The 27,700-nt window shown below is 43.3% G+C and overlaps 1 protein-coding gene across 3 annotated transcripts; it reads left to right on the top strand.

Moving 5' to 3' along the window:
* Positions 1-27,700, top strand: CLDN15 (claudin 15). 3 transcript variants are annotated; one of them, XM_070729798.1, is made up of 6 exons: positions 1-877; positions 15,188-15,352; positions 19,244-19,325; positions 21,499-21,609; positions 24,037-24,140; positions 24,436-27,700. In XM_070729798.1, exons 1-6 carry the CDS (start codon positions 661-663, stop codon positions 24,492-24,494), a joined length of 738 nt encoding a protein of 245 aa, XP_070585899.1. In that variant the 5' UTR covers positions 1-660; the 3' UTR covers positions 24,495-27,700. The 3 variants fall into 3 exon arrangements, with proteins under 3 accessions (XP_070585899.1, XP_070585901.1, XP_070585900.1); XM_070729800.1 differs by lacking the exon at positions 15,188-15,352; XM_070729799.1 differs by having other exon boundaries at positions 24,037-27,700.

Raw genomic sequence — 27,700 nt, 5'->3', positions numbered from 1 at the left:
CCTGCGAAGAAGCTTGTGGAGAGACAACAGCTGGCTCAAGTCAGTGTAACAGAGCTGAGATGAGTTTTGCAGCTGGCTGCACTGTTCTCATTTTTAAACCTGCAAGCCAAAGGGAACAGACAAGCCCTTGATTCAATGGAGAAAATATGCTGGATCTCAGATTTACATATTGACAAGAGTTAGAAGGGACCTTGTAGGTCATCTAGTCCAACCCCAACGCCCCAAACAATGAGAGCCAACACCATTTCTGACAGATGGCATCCCCGCCCCGCAGTGCTTTGGTAGAGCAAAATAGAATAGAATAGCAGAGGTGGAAGGGACCTTGGAGGTCTTCTAGTCCAACCCCCTGCTTAAGCAGGAAACCCTACACCACTTCAGACAAATGGTTAGGGGGACCATTAAAAGAGGGAGCTTTTCCAAAGCACCTGCCCATTTCCCGCTTAGAGGTGGACTTGGGGCCGGGCGCTGACGTCACCTCTCTCACTCGTCCTTACCTGCTCGCTCGTTCGACGCTGCCGAGTTCCGAGGAAGCCTCGACGCGCTTCGCGCGATAGCGGCAGTAGCAGCAACAGCTCAGCGCCGAGCTTCGCGCTAATCGCTTGCAAAGACTTTTCGTTTCGCGCTACTCTCGCCTCCTGCTCCGCTGACACCGCCGCCGCGATGTCACTCCTGCTGGAGACAGTGGGTTTCTTCTTGAGCACCGTCGGGTGGGCCCTGCTGGCCGTCACCCTCTTCAACAGCTACTGGAGGGTCTCCAGCGTCTCGGGCAACGTCATCACCACCTCTACCATCTTCGAGAATCTGTGGCAGAGCTGCGCCACCGACTCCACCGGGGTCTACAACTGCTGGGAGTTCCAGTCGTTGCTCGAACTACCCGGTGAGCGGTGGGATGGGCAGGCGGTGGGGGGGAGCGTGACCAGGGGTTGGGGTGGGCTAGAGATCCCCCCGGGAAGGATCTCGCCCCGAGGGAGGGATGGGCGCTGTAGTCCGGCACTCCCCGAGACGTCGGGATGCAAAAGCGACCCGAGGATCCAGGCAGATCGCTTGCCCGGATCCTGATCCCCCGCCCCCCCAGCCGTCGATTGAAGAGAGCAAAAAGCGCACCGTTTTCTCGCAAGCCAGAGCTCTATATCGGTGTGGGTGGGTTGATCCAGGTTGATTCCCAGATCTCGAGACGGCTTTGGGGCGTCTTTTTTGTGGGGAAGGGGGATACAGACGTTCCCTCGGTAGCTGGAATTCCCGGACCGGCTCTTCCAGAGAATTGGGACCACAATACAGTACCTATCGTTTTGTGTGTGTGACTGCGCGAATTTGTCGTCCGGGCGTTCTGAAGGGGTCCCGGGTGTTGGATCTCTCTGCCTTCGGAAGTTGTGGGAATTTCAATCCCTGGAGCCTTTCAAGAAGAGACTGCACTGCCGTTTGTCAGAAACCGTGTAGTAGGGTCCCACTTGGGCGGGGAGGTGGGGTGGGGTTGGACTAGATGACCTACAAGGTCCCCCCTTTCAACTCTGTTAATCTGTACCCCCATTCAAACTGCGTCACCCCTCCTCCCATGCGGTACCCTCGGTCGCGCTAAATTGTGGGGAATTCTGGTGGGGTGAAGTCCATTACCCATCTTAAAAAGTTTTCAAGTTTGGGGGGGGAAAAACTTTGGCTGGAAGGTGCAGCGAACAGGTGGTTTCGATGCCACTTTACATAAAGCGTCTCTTACAATACCTCTTGCAAGCAACCGCATAACAGTCTTTTACAGTTCAATTGATTAATTAATTAATGCGATCGATCCGGAGCGTGCCACTTAATTTTACTGCCAACCCGAGCATTCTCCTTGACTCTCTCTCTCTGTTAGGATTTATTAGTGCCCTTTATTATGCCTAGCTGCTAAACAGGCAGAAGTGCAGCAAAAGTTTTTCTAGGGACCCAAAGGGAAATTCCCCTTCTATGGCTAAGGCTGATCCATTGATGCAGACGTATTTATTTGTTCACCTAAGCGACAATAAAGCGACAAAGACGCTTTATTAAATTTTATTGGTCCAGAATTAATTTTCCGCAACAAGCTCAATTTTTTCTGGAATCAGCTCCCCCCGGAGATTCGCACTGCCCCCACCCTCCTTGCCTCCCGAAAGAGTTTAAAAACTCATCTTTATCGCCAGGGCTTGGGTCATTAGATCTCCCCCCTGACCAACGAGTGTTTAAGCGTAATTTATTGGGTGATTGTTAATGAATGTTTTAAAAGTGTTTTAGAATTTTTAAAGTTTTTAAATTGTATTAATTGGATCTATTGTACTGTTTGTCTTCTATATATAGTGTGAGCCGCCCCGAGTCATCGGAGAGGGGCGGCATACAAATCCAATTAAATTTAAACTTAAACTTTAAAAAAAAATCAGGGGGGCGAAAAAATAGCTCTATCCGCGGTTGCAAGCAATCCATGCATCCCTCCGCTCGTTTCCCACGGAGTCAGCAGGGGGCAGCAACGAGCAATTGTCCGATTGTCGTTGTGGAGGTGGGGGCAGGAAACAAAGATTAAGATTAGAATAGCTGTAAACATATTTTTGGCTATAATAATCATTCTCGATGCCAACCGGGGCTATATTTTTAGGCAGATATCCTGGTAAGTTGTTTGCAGAACCAATGGCCCCGGCTCAAAAAAAAGGCTGTGGGTAAAATTGTGAAATTCTCACCCACTGTTGCCAATTGGCTTCTGGATTTTGCACAAATGTGGGGAAAAAAAATGTGGTCGGTTCGGTTTCTCCTAAGTGTGTTACTTGAACTTAGCCACTCCGGTTGCTAAACCATAGCTTGATAGTTTAGCATCTTAATCAGAACTGCAGAAAAAAACAATTACTGCCAACCTGCCTTCCATTGAAGATCTGTATACTGCATGAGTCAAAAAGAGGGCTTTACTGACCCCTCGCATCCTGGACATAAATTGTTTAATTTCTACCCTCAAATGCTATAGAACACTGCACACCAAGACAACTTAGACACAAGAACACCATCACTCAGCTAAACAAATAATTCCCTCAACAGTGTCAAGCTATTCACAAGGCTGCATTATTATTGCTATTGCAATGCGCTCTATATGGGGCTGCCCTTGAAGAGTGTTCGGAGACTGCAAATAGTCCAGAGAGCAGCCGTGCAAGCCGTTATGGGTGTACCTTGATGCACCCATATAACACCAATGCTCCGCACGCTGCACTGGTTATCAATTAGTCTCCGGTCACAATTCAAGGTGTTGGTTATTACCTATAAAGCCCTACATGGCTTAGGGCCTGACTGTCTTTGGGACTGTCTCCTGCCACATACCTCCCAGATCAATAAGATATCACAGGATTGGCCTCCTTCATGTCCTGTCAACTAAGCAATGCCGGTTGGTGGGGACACAGGGAAGGGCCTTCTCTGTGGCTGCCCTGACTCTATGGAACCAACTCAACTCCCCCCCCATGTTCATACTGCTCCCACCTTACTGGTCTTCCGAAAGGCAGTGAAGACCTGGTTACCGTGAATACTACCATCTGTCATGGCCGAATAGTGTTGATTGGATAGGTATGTATGTTTGTTTGGTTGATTGGATTGCTGGGGGGGGGGGTTATTGTTTTTATTGTTTTAATATTTTTAGTATTAATATTGACTTCTTTTATTATTGTATTTTATTGTGTTTTATATTGTTGTAAGCTGCCCTGAATCCTATGGGATTGGGTGTCCTGTCGACTAAATAATGTCGTTTGGCGGGACCCAGGGGAAGAGCCTTCTCTGTGGCGGCCCCGACCCTCTGGAATCAGCTCCCCCTGGAGACTAGAACTGCCCCCACCCTCCTTGCCTTTCGTAAACTCCTTAAAACCCACCTCTGCTGTCAGGCATGGGGGAACTGAGACATCTCCCCTGAGCCTAGACAGTTTATGCATGGTATGTTTGTGTTTATGTTTGCTGTTAAGGGGTTTTTAGTGTTTTTTAAATTATTAGATTTGTTGTACATTGTTTTATTGTTGCTGTGAGCTGCCCCGAGTCTACGGAGAGGGGCAGCATACAAATCTAATAAATAAATAAATAAAATAAATAAAATATTAGTCTTCTCATCGTTCCTATCACACTCATCTCCTCCCACGTATGATTGTATGACTGTAATGTGTTTCTTGTATCCTTGCAATCTATATTAATATCCTTTGTTTCCTGATTGCTTATTTGTACCCTATGACACTCATTAAGTGTTGCATCTCATGAATCTTGACAAATGTATCTTTTTCTTTTATGTACACTGAGGGCATATGCACCAAAGACAAATCCCTTGTGTGTCCAATCACACTTGGCCAATAAAGAATTCTATTCTATTCTATCTTGTGTGAAGCCAGCACATTGTAGTCAAAGCCGTTGGCGTCCTCAGTTTACGACCAGAATTGAACCCAAAATTTCTGATGCTAAGCAAGACCGAGGTTTTAAGTGTGTTTGTCTTATTTTGACAATCCTGCTTGCCACCCTTGTGCAATGAATTTATTTATTTTATTTATTTATTACTTAGATTTGTATGCCGCCCCTCTCCGAAGACTCGGGGCGGCTCACAACATGTAGAAACAAATCATAAGCAATCAGACAAATTTAAAATATTTAAATATTTAAAAACCCCATATGCTAACAGACACACACACAGACATACCATGCATAAATTAAACGTGCCCAGGGGGAGATGTTTCAGTTCCCCCATGGTTGTTGCTGTGGTTGTTGCTGTGGTTGTTGCTGTGTTGCTGTGGTTGTTAAATGAATCTGGCTTCTCCCATTGACTTTGCATTGCATTGAAGATGCAACCATTGTCAAAATTCAAAATCAAAATTCAAAATCAAAATTGATCATAGAGATGGTCATAAGTGTGAAACACTGACATAAGTCACTCCCCCCCCTCAGTGCTGTTGTCCCTTTGAAAGGTTGTTAAATGAGCTTTCTTACATAAAGAATTACCTCTATGGTGAAGTCACCCAGAAAATAAGTAGCTGTCTGTGGAATGTGAATGCAATTGTCACAATAACTTATTATGTATTTATTGTCAAAATGAGTAGGTAAAAAAATCCTGAAAAGTGACTGGGGTGAGAACCAGGGTTAAGATGGACTAACCCCAGCAGTGAAATATACTTATCATATTTTTCGGAATATAAGATGCACCTTACTTTTGGGAGAGAAAAATAGGGGTAAAAAAATCTACCTACCAGATATTCATCAAGCTAGCATCCTTAGTCTGGTCAACTTCAGCATGTTATTTTATCTACCGGTTAGGGTTGAAAAAAACTTCTTTGGAGGGAGTACCAATGAAAACAAACCTGCAAAGACTTAGGGCTTGAGAAAAAAAACTTCTTTGGAGGGAGTAGGAATGAAAAATTCCTGCAAGCTGGGAAGATTGGTAGCACCTTGTTAGGGCTGAAAAAAACCTTTTTTGGAGGGAGTAGCAATGAAAAGCCTGCAAGGCTGGAAGAGCTGGAAAGATTGTTAAGCACCTCGTTAGAGTGAAAAAAAATGCTTCAAAAAAGCTACATTCGATATATAAGACCCACCCAAATTTTCACCCTCTTTTAAGGGAGAAAAAGGTGATTCTTACCCTCTGAAAAATACAGTAATACTATTGCGCACACAAGCATGCCCACACCCATAATTCTATGCACTCCACCATCATGCATGCACAAATGACTCCCTCTGCTGCCTCTGCTGCCCACCATGCATGCAAGCACAACCCGTTCCCCTTCTCGTTCACTTCAGGTTGGCCCGGTAGATCAATAATAATAATAATAATAATAATAATAATAATAATAACAACAACAACAACAACAACAACAACAACAACAACAACAACAATAATAATTTATTAGATTTGTATGCTGCCCCTCTCCGAGAACTCGGGGCGGCTCACAACAATAATAACAATGTACTAATCCAATATCTAAAAACACAATTTAAAAACCCTTATTAATAAAATAATCACACAACTCAATCAAACCATACATAAAGCAGTAGTTAGGGGAGGTGTCAATTTCCCCATGCCTGGTGGCAAAGGTGAGTTTTCAACAACTTACCAAAGGCAAGGAGGGTGGGGGCAGTTCTGATCTCCGGGGGAAGTTGGTTCCAGAGGGCCGGGGCCGCCACAGAGAACGCTCTTCCCTGGGCCCCGCAAGATGACATTGCTTAGTCGACAGGACCCAGAGAAGGCCCACTCTGTGGGATCTAATCGGCCACTGGGATTCGTGCGGCAGAAGATGGTCCTGGAGGTATTATTCACCCTCCTGAGGCTCCAGAGGCTTCCCTGAAGCCTGAGGAGAGTGAAAATGGCTTCCTCACCCAGAGGCCCTCTGGAGGCTGAAACTGGCCCATTTCCTGACTTCTACTGGCCTGGTAGGCCTGTTTTTCACCCTCCCCAGGCTCCAGAGGCCTTCCGGAATCTAAAAACTCCCTCCCAGAGCCTTTGCATGAGCTGAAAATCATCTGGCTGGATTGCACATGTGTGCTGGAGCTAAGCTAGGGCAACAGCTCGCATGCGAGCAGATATGGCTCCGCCTGCCACCATAGGTTCACCATCATAGATCTACAAGGCTCATTCTAACTCTGTTAGAAATCATCAGATACATAGAGTGTCTAGCCCTCACAAAAGTCAGAAAAAGTGCTGACTTTCTGGTCATTAAACTTGACCCTAGAGATGTTTGTGCATAGTTTTGTAGCCTTGAAGGTTTGAACTGATACAAGCACTCCCCAACAATCATTTAGTGTCTGTTCGAAGCTACAGTAGCACTGAAAAAAGTGACTTACAATTGTTTTTCGCACTTATGTCCCTTGTAGTTTGCTACCAGTTTGGCCCGGTTTGAGCATATAGGTAGCGCTGGCACTAGTGGTTCATAGAACCGGTAGCGACAGCAGCACAAGGCTCCACCCACTTGCCCAGATGCTGCCATTTTTGTTTTTTAATCCTCTGCATATGTGCAATGCACAGAGGGTGAAAAGGCATGTGTGATGGTGGTGCACATGCTTCTGAACCGGTAGGGAAGTTAAGTAGATTTCACTGCTGGTCCTGGGATCATGTGATCCTCCTTTTGCGATCTTCTGATGAGCAAAGTTAATGGGGAAGCCAAATTCTTTTGACAGCCTTCTTATTATTTTTTAATTTTAATTTTAATTTTTGTTTTGTTTTGTCAAGTACGTATTGGTGGTATAAAAAGATATAATCAAATACTTCAAATACAAACTGAATAAACAAAGATGCTTTTTTTCAGAAGGCAACTGGACTTTTCTGTGGGTTTTTTTCTTTGAAGACATTTCCATTTTCATCCAAGAAGCTTCTTCAGCTCTGACTTCTCTGTTTTCCCCAAAATAAGACATCCCCTGATAATAAGCCCAACCGGGTTTTTGCATGCATGGCAAGGGCTTATTTTGCATGCATGGCAAGGGCTTATTTCAGGGTTCAAAAAAAAGAAGACAGGGTCTTATTTTTGAGAAAGCACCATAGCTGGTAGGGATATGTAAGGATTGATATTCCTTGCAGAGAGCTGGTCATTTGCATCCTTTTTAGTGAGTCTTTAAGGCCACTTGGAGATCTATCTGCCACCTGAATGGTGCAAATGGTTTCTATAGTCTGCAATTTTTTCCTCTGGAAATCTGTTCATACTCATACCTCCATTCGAATCTCAGTGGATTCTCATTTGAAGAGTTGCTTCAATGAAAAATGGCTCCTGTTCTGTCTGAGAACAATTTTGACAAGAAAGGAAAGCATTGGACGAGGCGAGGTGGAGACAATCTCACCAATGACAGAAGATGGAACACTTGGCCTGAGACCATCCCCTGTTCAAGGTACAGCTGGGATGGAAGCAAGGAAATAGCCCTGTTTCTCCTTGCTTCCTGGTTAATATTTGTTGCTACGCCTCTGCCAAAACAACAGGCCTTTTGTTGGGCTTTTCTTCTGCCACAGAGGCAGGACCGAAGTTCAAATGACGAGGCGATCTCCGAGGACAAAGCTTTAAGAGGTTTTCCTATCTTCAGGGTTCGTCACCTTCCAAGTTTCCAGAGATGCCTTCACTTCTTGGGGTAGTGTATGTATGATCAGAGTAATCCTTGTTTACCAAAGTTGTACATACACAGAAACGTTTAGATTGAGATTAGTTGTGAATAAGTACTCAGCCACACACAGCCATACTAACTTGAATTAAAGTTTACTTTGAGAAATAACATATTTCTATAAACAGTCTAAAGCCATACACATAATAAGTCAGAATAAAAATACAAATATTATTAATTTACATAATCTTTCTTTGTCATAATCAGCAAACAAAGATATTAAGCCTAAACACATTTTAGCTATAATATATAACTACAATACAGTGAGATTGCAGAGAAAATGCAGAGCAAACCTAACAGTGAGTAGCCATTAACAGTGAGTAGCCAGACAAAGAGAAACAGAGAGGGTGACTCAGAGAAATAAGCTATAAACTCTAGCTCCCTCTTGTGGCAGTCTGCAACTCGTGTAGCCAATATATTGTCCAACCCAACAGTTATGGACAGAATTCTAACACAGACAAACTTTGAATGATGGCTTCATCACCTGGAAATATAAAAGAAGGGCCTTTCTTCCCATCTGAAGAGCTGGGAGTGAGGAGAGGATTGTCATGTCAAATCTAACATTACCCAGTTGTAGCATTTGTGTCTTGATTCTGGGTCCAGAGAGCCATTTGCTCTAGTGATTAAGGCACTAGGCTAGAAAGTAGGAGACTATGCTCCTTGGTCATAAAAGGCATCTTTGGACAAATCACCAGGAGACTGGGAATTCTAGTCCTCTCTTAGTCAGCTAGGTGACTTTGGGCCAGGCACCAGGAGACTGGAAGTTCTAAACCAGTGACGGCAAACCTATGGCATGGGTGCAATAAAAGAAATAAACAAACAATAAATATTTTTTTCCTTCTCCTTACTCTGGTAGTTTATATTTGCATTATATTTGCATTTCTCTACATCAGTAATGAGTAACCTTTTTGTTGTTGTGTGTCAAAAGTGTGCGCCCACACCCATAATGCAATGCATGTGTGACACTTCCTTGTGTGCCCTGCCTCCCTGTGCATATGTGTGCAACACCCACCCACCGCACATGCAGATGTGCCCAATCACACAACCTGTTTTGGGCCTAGTAGGTCTTCCTGCAGCCTCTTGGGAGCAAAATCGGGCTGCTGGGGGCCTGTGCCATACTCCCCACCCCGTTTTGGGCCCATTAGGCCTTCCTGCAGCCTCTTGGGAGCAAAATCGGGCTGCTGGGGGCCTGTGCCATACTCCCCACCCCGTTTTGGGCCCATTAGGCCTTCCTGCAGGCTCTTGGGAGCAAAAATGGGTTGCCAGGTTGTTGGGGGGGGGACTGGCGGTGGCTAGCCGGCTGCATGGCTTGTTTGTCTTTTAAGGAACTAACATATGGGGTCAATTGCATAATCTATCCGTTTTGTCCATGGATTGCTGAGGTGAGGGGGGGGGGGTCAATCTAAGCTGTTGCTACACAGGACCTTATTTTGGTTCTGGGTGAAAGAAGAAGGAATGTCAATGCAGTTTGAGACCATTGACAGAAGAAAACAAACAAGACATTTTTTTTGGAGGGCGGAGTTTATTTGCTCAGCAGATAAGTCAAGGATGTTATCAACATTGACCTAAAGGTAACTCTTTATGAAAATAAACATTTGGTTTAGGCACATCGAGGATGAATTGTTTTGGCAAAGACCAAGATTTTTTCCGCCATTTGCGGTTAGCTTCAATCTTCAATAAACTCCACTGGGCCTGCTTTGTTGTCGCTCGATATAAATCCATCCAGTCATCCTGAAATGTAAATGTTTGTCTCAGCAGTTAGTTGAGTCAACCGTGGTCGGATTAGCCAACTGATGCTAACTTGGTCTGTTGGGAAAATATCTACTCGAAACTCCTTGATTTACAATCATTTTTGCAATGGTTCCGAAGTTTCTTAAATATGAACCAGAGGTGTGTGCTGCAGCTGCCAAAAAAGGCCAACATGGTCCTGGGCTGTTTTGACAAGAGGGATAAAATCAAGGTCACGGAAAATGTTAATATAACTTTAATAAGGCCTTGGTAAGACCATGCTTAGAATACTGCACCCAGTTTTGGTCGCCATGATGTAAATAAAAAGATGTTGGGACTTTAGAAAAGAGTGCAGAGAAGAGCAACAAAGATGATTAGGGAACTGGAGCATAAAATATATAAAGAATGGTTGCTGGAATTGGGTATGTCTACCAGTTTGCCTTCCGTCCCCTGTCCAATTGTCTCTCCTTATCTCATTTATCTTTTCTTCCTTTCAAATATGTTCACCTATACTTTTATATCTTTTCTTCTATTCTTTTCTTTACTTATATTATTACATATCTTTCTCTTCAATGTGTATTATGTATTGGACAAAATAAATAAATAAAATAAAATAAATAAAATAGCTCCGTGATGGCGAACCTATGACATGTGTGCCACAGGTGGCACACGGAGCCAAATTGGAGGGCAAAAAAAGCCAGCTGATTTTCAGCCTTGGGGAAGGTTGTTTTGCCCTCCGGATTGCAAAAGAAAATATGTGCAGTGGGCAAACCAGAAGTTTGAAAAAAAAATAGACTTGCGTTTTGCCCATTATGCTGTTTTTGTACTCTGAAGACTTCCGAGAAGCTTCCTGAAGCCCCAAAGTGTGAAAAACAGCCCAAAGGGCAAACTGGAAGTCTGTTTTTCTGAACTCTGGGTTTGCCTATTTGCTTGATTTTTCACTGTCCCAGGCTTCAGTGAGGCCTATGTGTATGCCCTGCGATGGAAGTGTGTGTTTGTGCGCATGTGCAGGGGCAGCATGTGGGAGAGTGAATGGTTGTGGGCACATGCATGTGTGCTAGCTCACACACATACACTCCTTTTTGGCATGTAAACCAAAAAAGCTCTAGTCAACAAAAAGGACTGCATGGATAGCATTGTTACCGATATCTCAGGGGTTACCACCAGTAATGGGCAGCCAAAATATTTACTGCCACACTGTGGATGTGGCTTATTTTGTGGGTGTGGCTTAATGGTCATGTGACTGGGTAGGAGTGGCTTGCCGGCCATGAAGGGGTGGGCTATTGCCCGGACGGGGGGGGGGGGAACCCAGTGGGGTAGCAGAAATGGAGCTCCACCCCAGAACACCCAATTTGCATTGAAAGATGAAAGAAAATGCAGGGAATCCTGCATAAGCCATACCCACAGTGTGGTAGTAAAACTTTTGGTAGCCCTTCACTGCGGCCATGTTATCAGGTGGGAATGGCTTGAACCATTATCATCGTTCAAGTGAACTGTTAAGTCCTCGACTTAAAACCTCACCAGTGTCGCTCGCTGGGGTGCTACAATGTCCTACCTTTCAATGACTATTTCAGCTTCAACCACAATAATATACAAGCACACAATAGATACAAACTTAAAATAAACAGTTCCAAACTCAATTGCCGAAAATATGACTTCATTAACAGAGTGGTCAATGCCTGGAATGCACTACCTGACTTTGTGATTTCAACCCCAAAGCCCCATAACTGTAACCTTAGACTGTTGACCTCACCCCCATTCCTAAGGGGCATGCAAAAATGCACCAACGTGCCTATTGTTCCGGTCCTACTGTCCGGATTTATTTATATCCACTTCCTGTATTCCTAATCATAACCATTTATTTGTATCCACTTCCTGTATTCATACATATCTGTTATACATGCTTGACAAATAAATAAAAATTAAATTAAATTAAAATAATAAAATAAAATAAAGTATAATCTGTGGGACAACTTGCTTCCAGAAGTTGTGAATGCTCCAACACTGGAAGTTTTAAAAAAGAGATCAGATAACCATTTGTCTGAAATGGTATAGGACAGTGATGGTGAACTTTTCCCCCCCTCAGGTGTCGAAAGAGTGTGGGCATGTGCTATTGCGCATGCACGAGTGCCCACACCCATAATTCAATGCCCGGAAAGGGCGGAAACAGCTTCACTTGACCCCCGGAGGCCCTCTGGAAATGGACTGTTTTCCAATTTCTGGTGCGTCCAGTAGGCTCGTGTTTTGTCCTCCCCAGTAGTGATGGGCGAACCGAACCCGCACAATTCATGTCCATACCGAATTTTGCGGTGTTCGGTATGCTGAACCCGAACCCGAAATTTTTTGAAACTTCGGGCAAAGTTCGGGTTGCGTTCGATGTTCGGAGCTTTGATGTCACCGGCAGGTTGCTAAGGATGCCAAGGTGATCACTTCCTGGATTCCATGGAATCCAGGAAGTGATCACCTTGGCATCCTTAGCAGCCTGCCGGTATACATGATGTCAAAGCTCCATCCCCGGAATCTCTTGGTGGGATTCCCCGTTCGAGTTTGGATTCAGGTTCGGTTCGGGTTTGGCCGAATTTTGCGTAAAGTTCGTCCGAACTTGCCGAACCCGAACACCGTTGGGTTCACCCATCACTACTCCCCAGATTCCAAAGGCTCTCCTGGAGCTTGGGGAGGGTAAAAACGCCCTCCCCCACCTCCCAGAGGCTCTCTGGAAACAAAAAATGCTCTCCCAGAGACTCTGTGCAAGTTAAAAATCAGCTGACCGGCACACACATGCACATTGGAGCTGAGTAGCGCAACGGTTCACGTGGCAGCAGATATGGCCCAGTGTGCCACCTGTGGCACCCGTGCCATAGGTTCACCATCACTGGTATAGGATTTCCTGCCATGAGCAGGTGGTTGGACTAGAAGACCTCCAAGGTCCCTTCCATCTCCATTATGCTGTTACAATGGCACTGAATAAAGTGATTTATAACTGGTCCTTGCACTTATGACTGCCGTGCCATGTTCAGAGTTTGGGCACTAGGCAACTGGCACTGATTTGTGACATCTGCAGCATCCTGGGATCATGTGATTCTTGTTTGCAAACTTCTCTGTTGGCTTCCAACAAGCAAAGTCAACCAGGAAAGCTGGATTTGCTTAACACACGATTTCCTCAACAACATGGCAAAATCAGGTGTAGCTTACTTAATAATCACCTTGCTTAGCAATTGAAATCCTGGTTCCAACTGTGCTCATAATTTGGGGACTACCTCCGTTACCTAAAATTATTTCAAATAAGTTATCTTGCTTAAAAAAGCAATTATCTTTCAATTATACTATATGCTATGGTAATATCTATTATCTATAGTTAGACAGACAGACAGACAGACAGACAGACAGACAGACATAGAAAGACATAGAGGGATGATGGATGGATGGATGGATGATTGGATATAGGTATAGATAGATACTGTAGATGGATAGACAGATAGATAGGTAGGTAGGTAGGTATTATCTATCTATCTATCTATCTATCTATCTATCTATCTATCTATCTCTATCTCTATCTCTATCTCTATATATCTATATCTATATCTATATCTATATCTATATCTATCTATCTATCTATATCTATATCTATATCTATCTATCTATCTATCTATCTATCTATATCTATATATATCTACATATATCTACATATATCTATATCTATATATCTATATATCTATATATCTATATCTATATCTATCTATCTATCTATCTATCTATCTATCTATCTATCTATCTATATATATATATATATATATATATATATATATTTTTCTTAAGTCGGATCACCCTGGTATATTTAAGGAACGTCACAGCTCCTTTTTGCCTCTAGGCCCAACCCAGGACCACTACAAGGCAGTTAATATATTTATAGCCGACAACTATATTCTGTATGTGTTAAAATGTTTTCAGCTGGAATTTTAAAATTAAGGGAGACTAGGATGGTCCCATTTCGGCCTTATTAGGCCTCATCAGCTAGCCACACCCCTTTCTTTTACTGGGATTCGATCTGGTGAACTCTGCATTGTAAAGCAGAGAACTAGCAGTTAGAGCTATTCGATCTGAATCCTTCCAGCTCTGTACCAGGGAGGGGCTATATGTTTTTCTTAAGTCGGATCACCCTGGTATATTTAAGGAACGTCACAGCTCCTTTTTGCCTCTAGGCCCAACCCAGGACCACTACAAGGCAGTTAATATATTTATAGCCGACAACTATATTCTGTATGTGTTAAAATGTTTTCAGCTGGAATTTTAAAACACATACAGAATATAGTTGTCGGCTATAAATATATTAACTGCCTTGTAGTGGTCCTGGGTTGGGCCTAGAGGCAAAAAGGAGCTGTGACGTTCCTTAAATATACCAGGGTGATCCGACTTAAGAAAAACATATAGCCCCTCCCTGGTACAGAGCTGGAAGGATTCAGATCGAATAGCTCTAACTGCTAGTTCTCTGCTTTACAATGCAGAGTTCACCAGATCGAATCCCAGTAAAAGAAAGGGGTGTGGCTAGCTGATGAGGCCTAATAAGGCCGAAATGGGACCATCCTAGTCTCCCTTAATTTTAAAATTCCAGCTGAAAACATTTTAACACATACAGAATATAGTTGTCGGCTATAAATATATTAACTGCCTTGTAGTGGTCCTGGGTTGGGCCTAGAGGCAAAAAGGAGCTGTGACGTTCCTTAAATATACCAGGGTGATCCGACTTAAGAAAAACATATAGCCCCTCCCTGGTACAGAGCTGGAAGGATTCAGATCGAATAGCTCTAACTGCTAGTTCTCTGCTTTACAATGCAGAGTTCACCAGATCGAATCCCAGTAAAAGAAAGGGGTGTGGCTAGCTGATGAGGCCTAATAAGGCCGAAATGGGACCATCCTAGTCTCCCTTAATTTTAAAATTCCAGCTGAAAACATTTTAACATATATATATATATATATATGCTTGCTTTTTATCCCCTGGTTGGGATTTCTTAAACACTTCATTTCTCTCTCTCTTCAGAACAATGAGAACAGGAGGTAAAGGGAAGATTGCTTTGCTAGCAAAGCAAAGAAGATCGCTTCACTTGTTAGCACCTCGTTAGGGCTGAAAAAAGGCTCAGCTTATTCTTGGAGGGAGCAGCAATGAAAAAAGCATGCAAAGGGAAGATCGCTTAGCTAGCAAATCACTTTGTCAGGGCTGAAAAAAATGCTTAGGTAAAAGCTAGAGTTGGAGTATAAGCCCACTCATGTTTTCAGCCTCTTTTAGAGAGGAAAAAGGTGCATTTTATACTCAGAAAATATGGTATTTTTTAAAAAGCCAGTGGAAAGAGCTGCGCTCCCTATTGTCCTTTTTTTTGTCTCCCCGTAGCATATCTGCAAGCTTCGCGGGCCCTTATGATCACTGCGTTGGTCCTGGGTTTCTTAGCGATTATCAGCAGCATGTTGGGCTTACAGTGCACCAAAGTGGCCGAAAACAACCCCAATGCGAAAGCCAAGCTGGCAGCCCTCGGAGGCAGTATGTTCATCCTAGCTGGTAAGGTTTCTTCTACAGATACAGATAGTCCTCGACTTACGTACACAACAGAGCCACAAATTTTTGTCGCTATTTGTTAAGAGCGAGTTTTTTGCACCATTTTACGACTTTCCCTGATACAATGGGCTAAATGAATAATTGCATGTGTTAAGTTAGCGACATGGTGATTCTGTGAAGCTGGATTCTCCATCGACTTTGCTTGTCAGAAGGTGGCTAAAGGAGGGGATCACTTGAAAACCCCTCCCCGGGATCCTGCAAGAGTCATCATAAATATGAACATTCAGACGTTGCTAAGTGTCTGAATTTTGATCATGTGACCACTGGGATGCTGCGACAGTCATGTGAAAAATGATTGTGAGTCACTTTTCCCAGTTCCGTTGTTAACTTTGAATGGTCACTAAATGGAGTGTTGTAAATCAAGGATTACCTGTACTTGCATTGGCTGATATCTTTGGATGGGATTATGAAATCACTTGCAGCTGTTAAATGAATCTGACTTTTCCCATTGGTTTTGCTTGTTGAGAGCCAGCTGGGAAGATTACAAATTGTGATTATTATTTTTTTGCATCCAGTTTTGACACCCTATAATTTTTTTAAAAAAAGATGTTAAGGCTTTGGAAAGAGTGCAGAGAAGATCAACAAAGATAATCAGGAGGCTGGAGGCTCAAACATACAAAGAACGGTTGCAGGAATTGGGTATGTCTAGATCAGTGTTTCCCAACCTTGGCAACTTGAAGATATTTGGACTTCAACTCCCAGAATTCCCCAGCCAGCAAATGCTGGCTGGGGAATTCTGGGAGTTGAAGCCCAGATATCGTCAAGTTGCCAAGGTTGGGAAACACTGGTCTAGATAAGTGAAAAGAAGGACTAGGGGTGACATGATAGCAGCCTTCCATATTTGAGGGGCTGCCATAAAAAGAGAGGGTCCACTTATTTTCCAAAGCACTTGAAGGCAGGATAAGAAGCAATGGATGTAAACTAATCGAGGAGAGAAGAAGCCTGGGAATTTTAACAAAATTAAAAGAAGAAGAAAGGGGGGAAGTCCTGCTATGTCACATGACAAAAATGTGATGACCTAAGTTTGATACCCCTGCCCTAGACCTTAAATTCGATCTATGTAAGTACATTTCCAAAATCATCAAAATGAGAAGTGGGTGACAGTATGTTCCGAAGGTACTTTTTCTCCAAGAGGCAACTGGACTTTCTGTGTTTTTCTTTGAAGATGTTTTGCTACTCATTCAAGAATCTTCTTCAGCTCTGACTGGATGATTGGGAACGGAAGAATTTATACTCCTTGTAGACAGCTGGCCATTTACATCCTTTTTAGAGAGTCATTAAGGCCACCTGGAGGTTTATCTGCATCGCCAGGGTCACCTGAGTACTGCAAATGGGTGTGAAGCCTTCTTGGAACTGTATTGTAGACTGGAGATAGATGCTCTACACCCATTTTCACTACTCAGGTGACCCCTGAGGACACAGATAAACCTCCAAGTGACCTCAACGGCTTTCAAAAAATGAATGCAAATAACTAGTTGTCCGCAAGGAGAACAAATCCTTCGATTCCCTAACATCCATTCAATGCTGAAGAAGCTTCTTGGATGAAGAATGAAAAAGCAAAGCAGAAAGAAAGTAGAAATTCCAGTTGCCTCTTGAAAAAAAAGGACATTTGGGACAACTATGACCTAGATCAGTGATGGCGAACCTATGACATATTTGCTGGCACGTGAGCTGTTGCCCTAGCTTAGCTCTAACGTGCATGTGTGTGTTGGTCAGCAAATTTTAGGCTTGAACAGAGGCTCTGGGAGGGCGTTTTTTGATTCCAGAGAGCCTCTGGGAGGATGGGGGAGGGCTTTTTACTCTCCCCTGGTTCCCGGTTCCAGGGAAGCCTTTGATGCCTGGGGAGGATGAAACACGAGCCTACTGGGCCCACCAGAAGTTGCAAAACAGGCCGTTTCCGGCCTCCAGAGTGACTCCAGGGGAGCGGGAAGCTGTTTTCCCCCTCCTGGGGCATTGAATTATGAATGTAGGCACTTGCACATACGCAGTAGTGCATGTTCATGCTTTTTCAGCACCCAAGGGAAAAAAAGGTTCAACATCACTGACTTGGATGGTGGAGAATCTTCACCGACATCAAGGGATAATATGCGCAAAAGAGTTTAATTTTTTTTAAAAAACCAACAATTTAATAAAATTGCATGAGAACAATTCTTCTGTCTGACATCAGTTTTGCAAGTACAGGTAGTCCTCGGCTTACGACTATAACTAAGCTCAAAATTTCCACTCCTAAGCAAGATGCTTGCTAATTGATTTTTTCCTCCATCGACCACCTTCCTTGCAGCAGTTGCTAAGTGAATCACTGCAGTTGTTAAAGTCAGTAACGTGGCTGTGAAGTGAATTTGGCTCTCCCATTGACTTCATTTGTCTGACTATTGTAAACGGGAATCACATGACCCCGGGACACTGAAAATGTCATAAGTATGAGTCAGTTGCCAAGGGTCTGAATTTTGATCACCTGAACATGGGGAAGATGCCACAGTCATCAGAAATGGTCATCATTGCCATTGTAACTGAACCTTATTTTTCAGACTATAAGACACACCGGTATATGAGACGCATCAAGATTTCAAAAAGGTAAGTAAGGAAAAAAAATGCCCTCCCCCAGCCCCCAGGAGTACTCCCAAACCTTCTGTATGCCCCATTTTTTTGAAAAATTGATAAATTTTTCACCTGTTTTTGCAAAAAATGGGGCATGCAGAGGGTTAGAAAAGCCCGCAGAATGCTCCTCTGAGTTGGGGAGGGCAAAATTTCCCCCATTTTGTGAAAAACAGCCCATTTTTACTTGGGTTATTTTTGCAAAAATGGGGTGGGCAGAGGGTTTGAGAGACCTGCAGAGTGCTTCTGGGGGCTGGGAGAAGGCAAAAATATTCCTGTTTTGGGGGAAAAACAGCCTGTTTCCTACCCATTTTTTGCAAAAAAATTGGGAGGCCTGCAGAGTGCTTCTAGGGGCTGGGAGAAGGCAAAAATGCTCAATTTCCTTGCAAAAACAAGGGTGTTTTTGCCTTCCCTCAGCTCACAGGAGCACTCTGCAGGCCACCAAACCCTCTGCGCACCTCATTTTTGCAAAAAACAGGCCCATTTTTTTTTCAAAAATGGGACACAGGGATACAGGGAGGCTGTATTCAGTGTATAAAACACACCGACAGTTCCACTCTCTTTTAGAGGAGAAAAAGATGTGTCTTATACTCCAAAAAATACAATACATGTATACTCTACTAATATTTTCACTTAAAAAAAGAAAAGCATTGTAGAGAAACATTTAGCCGTTGCAGATAGGAAACATGGATTTCGTATGTTCTGTCATTGCCCCATTGTGGTTCTGTATTACTTATGAGTCTTCTTCCAAATGAAGGCATTGTCTTTCTCTCTAAATCAGGACTCTCAAATCCAAGACCCATGGGCCCATGGGGTGCTTAGATCTGGTCTGCGGGTCCACCCTGGAAACAGCAAAGGACTAGCCTTCAGTGCCTCTGCCAGCGAAAATGGAGCTCGGGAGGGATGTATGCATCTCTTCCAGGCTCCATTTTTGGCTACAAGGTCTCCTGCAACTCTCCATCAGTGAAAACTGAGCCTGGGCGGGCCATCGTAGCTGAAAACAGAGCCTCTGTGAGTGATGTCTAGCTGGACCCCCTCTGCCATGCCCCCAGCCCCCACTCATCAAGGTCAAACACAATCCTAATTAAATGGAATTTTGACACCCCTGTGCTAGATGATCCTTTGGTCCTCCAGCTGTCAGGTTTCCAAAAGAGCAAATCCTGTCAAACCACTCAAGGGTTCACTCCAAAACTATTTCTCACCCCAAATATCTTTTTGTTTTCCCTTTTTCTTATTTAGGTCTCTGTGGGATGGTGACCGTTTCATGGTATGCCTTCAATATCACCCGGGATTTTTTTAACCCGCTCTTCGTTGGGACAAAGTAAGTATCCAACGCGTGGATCTATATTCTTTTCTCTCTCTCTCAGAGTAGTCTGCGTCTAAGGTTGAAAAAAGAAAATGGAAGGCAGGAATAATTTATTGATTTATATTTACCTGTATCCTGCTTTTGAGTGGCCTGGTGGCCTAATGGTGAAAATGCTCGCCTCCCATTGGGAAGGTTGAAAATTCAATCCTAGGTAGTGGTAGATGTTTCTTTTCTAGGGCCCAAATGAAGAAAAAACCTACTGTGAACACCATGTAGGCATCAGGAAGGGGATCAGTCCTGTAAACGCTCAGCTTCAATCAGGCACCCCAACTCTAGATCGAATTAAGGGATTATAGAGTTGTAAAAAGGGAATTTTATTGATATTTGCACCTTATTATTTTTTCAAATAAGGCGGTTAACATATCCAACACACCTTCTTCCTCTTATTTTCCCCGCAATGCCAACCCTGTGAGGTGGTGAGTTGGGTTGGGAGAAAGAGGGACTGGCCCAAGGTCACCCAGCTGGCTTTCCTGCCTAAAGTGAGAATAGAACTCACTGTCTCCTGGAATAGAATAGAAATAATAATAATAATAATTATGATTATTTATTAGATTTGCATGCGCCCCTCTCCGAAGACTCGGGGCGGCTAACAACAATATAAAAAGACAATGTAACAAATCTAATATTAAAAACAATCTAAAAAACCCCAATTTAAAAAAACACTCATACATACAAGCATACCATGTATAAATACTATAAGCCTAGGGGGAAGGGAAATTTCAATTCCCCCATGCCTGATGACAGAGGTGGGTTTTAAGGAGCTTGCGAAAGGCAAGGAGGGTGGGGGCAACTCTGATATCTGGGGGGAGCTGGTTCCAGAGGGTCGGGGCCGCCACAGAGAAGGCTCTTCTCCTGGGTCCCACCAAACGACATTGCTTAGTCAACGAGACCCGGAGAAGGCCAACTCTGTGGGACCTAACCGGTCGCTGGGATTCGTGCGGCAGAAGGCAGTCCCAGAGATATTCTGGTCCGATGCCATGAAGGGCTTTATAGGTCATAACCAACACTTTGAATTGTGACCGGAAATTGATCGGCAACCAATGCAGACTACGGATTGTTGGTGTAACATGGGCATACCTTGGGAAGCCCATGATTGCTCTTGCGGCTGCATTCTGCACGATCTGAAGTTTCAGAACACTTTTCAAAGGTAGCCCCATGTAGAGAGCATTACAGTAGTCGAGCCTCGAGGTGATGAGGGCATGAGTGACTCTGAGCAATGAGTCCCGGTCCAGATAGGGCCGCAACTAGTGCACCAGAATACCAGAATACTAGAATAGGGAATGGGAATAGGAAAAATAATAGAATAGGGTAGGGTAGGGTAGGGTAGGGTAGAATAGAATAGAATAGAAAAGAAAAGAAAAAAAAGAAAAGAAAAGAAAAGAAAAGAAAAGAAAAGAAAAGAAAAAAGAATAGAAATAGTATAGGATAATAGGATAATAGGATAGGGAATGGAAATGGGAATAGGAATAGGAAAAATAATAGAATAGAGTAGGGTAGGGTAGAGTAGAATAGAATAGAGTTGGAAGGGACCTTGGAGGTCTTCTAGCTAGCCCACCCCTGTCCAGGCAGGAAACCCTGCACCACTTTGGACAAATGGTTATCCAACATCTTCTGAAAAGATGACAAGGATAATAACATTACAGGCCTACTGCATGGGTAAATTAGCTTAGTTTAGGCGTAAGACTGCTATACAAGTTAGGTGTTCAGCAGAGTGATGGCATGGGAGACAAAGCTATATTTATGTCTGAGTTGTTTTGAAGTGCAATGCCTTATCGCCAGTGTCTTAATTTTAATGAGCCCAATATGAGCTATTTTAACAATTTATTGCTCCTATTGCAGAAGGTTGAAACAGATTGTTGGGATTCTATTTTTATCCCCGTTGAAATGGAACAATTAAACAATCATTAGCATTGTCTTTGGATCTCAAGTGAAGTTTCCTACTTAAAGCTGTTGCTCGGTAGGAGATTTTGAGCCAATCCTTCTGACTCAGTCCCCACGTCCCCACTTCCTGATAGAGAGAGGTTAGAATTCTGGATTCTCCTGTAAAATCCAGAAGAGTGAACTTTCGATGCATCAATCAATCAATCAACCAGCCCATCAATCAGTTACATCCCTTTTGTTTATTCAGATACGAAATTGGACCTGCCCTGTATTTAGGCTGGAGTGCTTCCTTGCTGGTCATCATCGGAGGCTGCTTTCTGTTCAGTTCCTGCCGAAACAACTCATCCCAGGACAACAGGTGTGTATGTGTATGTGTGTGTGTTTGCAGGACTGGCGTGTCAAATACAGATAGTCCTTTATTTATGACCACACATTTCAGCGACCGATTTGGTCCCACAGAGTGGGCCTTCTCCGGGTCCCGTCAACTAAACAATGTCTGTTGGCGGGCCCCAGGGGAAGAGCCTTCTCTGTGGCGGCCCCGACTCTCTGGAACCAACTCCCCCCAGAGATTAGAACTGCCCCTACTCTCCCTGCCTTCCGTAAACTCCTTAAAACCTACCTTTGCCGTCAGGCATGGGGGAACTGAAACACCTCCCCCAGGCATGTACAATTTATGCATGGTATGTTTGTGTGTGTGCTTGTTAGTAAATGTGGTTCTTTTTTAAACTTTTAAAAATATTTTAAATTTATTTGGATTTGTTACGATTGCTATCTTTTGCTGTGAGCCGCCCCGAGTCCGCGGAGAGGGGCGGCATACAAATCTAAATAATAAATAAATAAAATAATAAATAATAAATTTCTGTCTTACCACAGTTGTTAAGTGAATCACTGGAGTTGTAAAGTTGGTAACGTGGCTGCTAAGTGAATCTGGCTTCCCCATTGACTTTGTGGTGTACCAAACACAACAAACCCTCTGAAGTTAATTCAAAGATCCCTTTATTACCCAAGGCAAAAAGTTTATCTCTCACCGCAGGCTAACAAGTCCATCCGTTAGGGGAAATAAATAGTTGTCTGCCACATCTATTCATCTCTACCCACTGCCTTTTATCCCCAGAGCCAGGGTGAGGCTTTGCTAACAGTGGTGGCTCTTCTGTCCCACGGATCAGCCCATATATTTCCACTGCTCTCCTCTCCTCTGCCTTCTGCACATTTGCGCGTCAGGCACTGGATCCAGCTGTACCTCCTCTTCCTCATCAGCCAGTCCTGCGGGCTGTTGACTCACTATCTGAAGGCTGACAGACAGCCCAGGCCCCGCCTCTGTCTCTCTTGCTCTCTGACAGCTTCATTCCCTCTTCCCCCTCGGAGCTCCCAGGTTGCCTTGATGCTGACCCTGACTCCCATGCCTTCTCCTCCTCCTCCTTTGGTTCCGCTGTTGGAGGGGCCTGGCAAAGAACATAGTCTATAGGCTGTGAAGGGCTACCAAAAATTTTTATTACCACACTGTGGACGTGGCTTAGACAGGATGGCCTGCATTTTCTTTAATCTTGCAATGCAAATTGGGTGCTCTGGAATGAAGCTCCATTTTCGCTACCCCACTGCGTTCCACCCCATCCAGGAAGCAGCCCATCCCTGGCTCTAGGCCACAACACTTTTCCTTGTTAGAGGATTGCAAAAAAGGGATCACTTGACTCATTAGAATTTATGGGATCATTAGATTCTACGGCACTGGCCAATGAATGTATAGTAGGTTTGTTTGAATGGATACATGCCAATGTTACATGTTAATAGGCCTTTTAGTTTCTTTTTAAATGTAATTCTAAATTTTAATTTAATTATTATATCTCGATGTATACTGCTTTTATACGCTGTAAGCCGCCCCGAGTCTGCGGAGAGGGGCAGCATATAAATTTAATTAATTAATTAATAATAATAATAATAATAATAATAATAATAATATAAAAATAAAATAAAATAAAATAGTAAAGTAAAGTAAAGTAAATAAAATAAAAATGAAATGAAATAAATAAAATAAAATAAAATAAAATAAAATAAAATAAAATAAAATAAATAAAAATATGAGTTAGTTGGCAAACTAACAGAATTCGAGAGCATGGTGATACTGCCACAGCCATCGGGGTGAAAAACGGCCACAAAAGTCCTTTTTCTCAGTGCGGTTGCAACTTTGAACGGTCACTACATTTATTTATTTAATTTAATTGAATTTGTATGCCGCCCCTCTCCGAGGACTTGGGACGGCTCACAGCATATACAAAAAACAGAACAATAATATAAATCCAATTAATACTACATTAAAAACAACCATTGAATTCTATTAAAAGAAAGTAAAACCTATCAAACCAATCATTTAACGCTCATGCTTGAAACATTCATTGATCAGGGGGAAGATCTAAAAGTCCCAAACCTGGTGGCAAAGATGAGTTTTTAAGCTCTTTCGGAAGGCGAGGAGGGTGGGGGCAGTGCGAATCTCTGGGGGGGGGCTAATTCCAGAGGGTCGGGGCACCCACAGAGAAGGCTCTTCCCCTTGGTCCCACCAGCCGACATTGTTTGGTTGATGGGACCCTAAGGAGGCCAACTCTGTGGGATCTCACCAGTCGCTGGGATTCGTGCAGCAGAAGGCGGTCTCAGAGATAATCTGGTCCTGTGCCATGAAGGGCTTTATAGGTCATAACCAACACAAATGAAGATGTTGCACATCAAGGACTGCCTGTACTTTTCTGAAATCTTATTGAATCCAAACACTGACATCTCTCTCTTCTGCTCCTAGCTACACATATCCTTACAAAGCCCCGAAAAGTGGCACGTCGGCTCACAACCCCTCGGTCTCTCGTCCCCGCAGAGATTCCAACGCTAGCAGTAATGGCCAGTATGGTAAGAATGCCTATGTCTAACCTAGGAAATGGCAGGTCTGGACATCTCATCATTTTCAATGCTTCCCTGGAAACCCAGAATGCCAAAAAGATCTTCTAAAGATGACATATACCAAGGGAGAACATTTTTTTTAATCCTTCGGTTTGGACTTTCTTAAGGTGTTGAGGTTGTTTTTAACCTAGAGGTGGACTGAAGGCATATTTCTGGATCTGATCTGCCACATGGGGCAAATTTATTTATTGCCAAGAAGTGTATAATGGACTTTTAATATACATATATATATGTATCTATATAGGTATTCAGCAAGAATGGAGATTGCTACTCAGATTTTTGATGCCTGTCGTTCATCATTGATGTTGCCCGTGATAGCAACATTAAACCGCCTGCTGTGTTTTGTCACTCAAAGGGACACAAATGTATATGTGAGACAACCAATCCATGCTTGGAGGACATTACAACTGGAAGCCTACTCACAGTTTAAAATGCTAAAATATTCCTAACATAGGGTGGAGATTGACCGTCCCAATTGGGTGTATATGTCTCCCTCAAGTCAACACTCCTAACTGATGGAGATGCTGAATTGTGTGTGTGTGTATGTGTGTGCGTTTGTGTGTGTGTGTGTGTGTGAAATCTTTTTAGGGCAAAATGGAAGTTAACCGTTGGATCAAATGATACTGTTATTACGATTGCCAAAAAAAAAAAAAATCCTCCGCACTGGAGCCAAGCATCCAGGAAGACCTTAAATTTTGAAAAGCGTGACATGTTCACAACTCTAGCAACTTTATGTGATGCGGACTTCAGTTCCCAGAATAAATCTACAGAGGAATTCTGGAATTTTAAGTCCACACATCTTCAAACTGCCAAAGTTGTGACCCATTGGGATATGGCTTATTCCGATTTGTTATCTTCTGTGAATTGACTGTCCTGTTTTGGAGAGCTTCAAGCTACGGATATTCTGGTAACCCACCTTTCCCCAAAGCAATGCTCAGGAGGGAGTTTAGCAGCCAGCCATCTGCTTCCTCCATGCATCTACATGGAGAGAAGTTAGTTAGTTAGTTAGTTAGTTAGTTAGTTAGTTAGTTAGTCCAATACACAATGAGGGTTTTAGTGGGTATACATCTATATACACATACTAAAATACATGATGAAGGTTATAGAGGAGATACTCATAGTAAAATATGTCTAAGAAATAATAGAAAAGAAGGTATAGTAATAGAACATATCAATGAAAGAACAGAAGAAGAGATATAGGAATAGAAGAAAGGCATAGGAGATATAGGAGAGCAATAGGACGGGGGACGGAAGACACTCTAGTTTTCAAACAAAAAGTCCAGAAGTGGTTCCCAAGCAGTGGGGAACCCACAAGCTTCCGGCTTAAATCCAGTACTCTTTAATATCTTCATAAACAATCTAGATGATGGAATAGAAAAGGGAACTAACCAAATTTGCAGATTATACTAAGCTGGCAGGAATAACTAATACCCTAGAGGACAGGCTCAAGATCCAGATGGATCTTGACCAGTGATGGGATCCTACGGGAACGGTCAGGAACCCCAGAGCACCCAATTTGCATTGAAATATGTTGAAACAAAATGTATAAGCCATGCCCACAGTGTGTTAGTAAAAATTTGGTGGCCCATCACTGATCTTGACAGACTTGAACTGGGCCCTATCCAACAAAATGAAATTCAATGCAGAGAAAAATAAACTTCTACACTTAGGTAAGAAAAACCAAAAATACACACATAAACTAGCTGAAATTCAGACTCAATAGCAATGACTGTGATAGGGATATTTTAGGCAATGGGACAGTAGGACAGTGCCAGTAGGCACAATGGTGCGCTTATGCACGCCCCTTACAGATCTCTTAGGAATGGGGTGAGGTTGACTGTAGATAGCCTAAGGCTAAAGTTTTGGGGGTTTGGGGAAGAAACCAGAGTCAGGTTGTGCATTCCAGGCATTGATCACTCTGTTGCTGGAGTCGTATTTTCTGCAGTCGAGTTTGGATCAATTGTGTGCTCATGTATTGTTGTGGTTGAAGTCTTGGAGTCTTAATAGACAACCAGCTAAACATGAGACAGCAGTGTAGCGACAGCCAAAAAAGCCAATGCAAACCTAAACAGAGGGATACAATCTAGGGCTAGGGTGGTACTAATACTACGCTATAAAGCCTTAGCTAGACTACACCTAGAATATTGCATCCAGTTTTAGTCACCACACTACAAAAAAGACGTTTAGACTCTAGAGAAATTGCAGAGGAGAGCAACCAGGCTGATTATGGGCCTGGAAACTAAAACATACAAGGAGCGGATACAAGAACCGGGTATGGCTAGTCTAGCAAAGAGAAGAACCAGAAGAGATATGATAGCAGTGTTTCAATACTTGAGGGGCTGCCACACAGAGGAGGGGGTCAGGCTACTTTCCAAGGCACCAGAAAGCCAGACAAGGAATAATGGATGGAAACTGACCAAGGAGAGATTCAACCTGAAAATAAGGAGAACATTTCTGACAATGAGAGGGATCAACCAGTGGAACAGCTTTCCTTCAGAAGTTGTAAGAGGTCCAACTCCTGAGACTTTCAAGAGGAACGTGGACTGCCATTTGTTGGAAATAGCGTAGGGACTCCTGCTTGAGCAGGAGGTTGGACTAAGTGATCTACAAGGTCCCTTCCAACTCTATTATAAACTCTGTTATAGAGAGCAAATTTGAGATCTTTACAAGAAAAATGGACCTGTGTAATTGGTTTCTGTTTCTTCAAGAACAGGGCTGTCAAATACAAGGCCCTTGGACAGGATCTGGACCATGATGTAGTTGGATCAAGCCCACGGGTCCGTCCTGGAAAATTTAAGGGGTAGGCCTGCATGGCTTCGGCCTGGTCTACCCATTGCAAGCAGTTTGAAGAGTGGCTTCAATCTGGAAAAGCCTACTCAGTCAGCCATGCCCACCTAGTTGGCCATGCCCAGTGAGTGGAATCAAGCCAGCCACGGTCATCCAGTCACAGGCCTGATGTGGCCCCCAATGAAATTGAGTTTTACACCCTGTTCAGGAGGAAATGAAGGTACAACCAGCAGAAAGAGGGGATTCTTCCCATTTTGAGATCTGTCAGATTTTCAAATACTTAATAGCCTTCGCGTTTTTAACCTTTACAACTTAAGACATTGGGATTTCCACTCCCAGAATTCTCTGCCCAGAGGAATTCTTGGAAATGAAGTCCACCCATCAGTTGTAGAGCTTGAGAAATGCTGGTTTATGGGATCCAACCTTTAGATTATTATGGCACAAGAAATTTAAGAAGGAAGTTGGACACGAGTTGTAGCTATTTATTTTTGGGCTAAGTATTGATCAAATGGACGCACTGAACTGGCTTCCTTCCTACCTGCCCAAGAATTGGAACGACATTGAGGATATTTTGAATTGTGTCACATGTTAGAACGACAAGCTTCTCCTTCCCGGCTGCTGAAGAGTACAACTGAAGTTTATTGTTGTATGTTTTTTAAAAATAAAGAAGTAAACACGTCTGTGACCTGTTTTATATAAAGACACACTGTTTGCAACCTGAA

This window comes from Erythrolamprus reginae, chromosome Z (assembly GCF_031021105.1).
Source record: "Erythrolamprus reginae isolate rEryReg1 chromosome Z, rEryReg1.hap1, whole genome shotgun sequence".
Taxonomy (NCBI): domain Eukaryota; kingdom Metazoa; phylum Chordata; class Lepidosauria; order Squamata; family Dipsadidae; genus Erythrolamprus; species Erythrolamprus reginae.
Note: the sequence above shows the minus strand (reverse complement) of the source record. Positions and strands in the feature narration are given on the sequence as shown.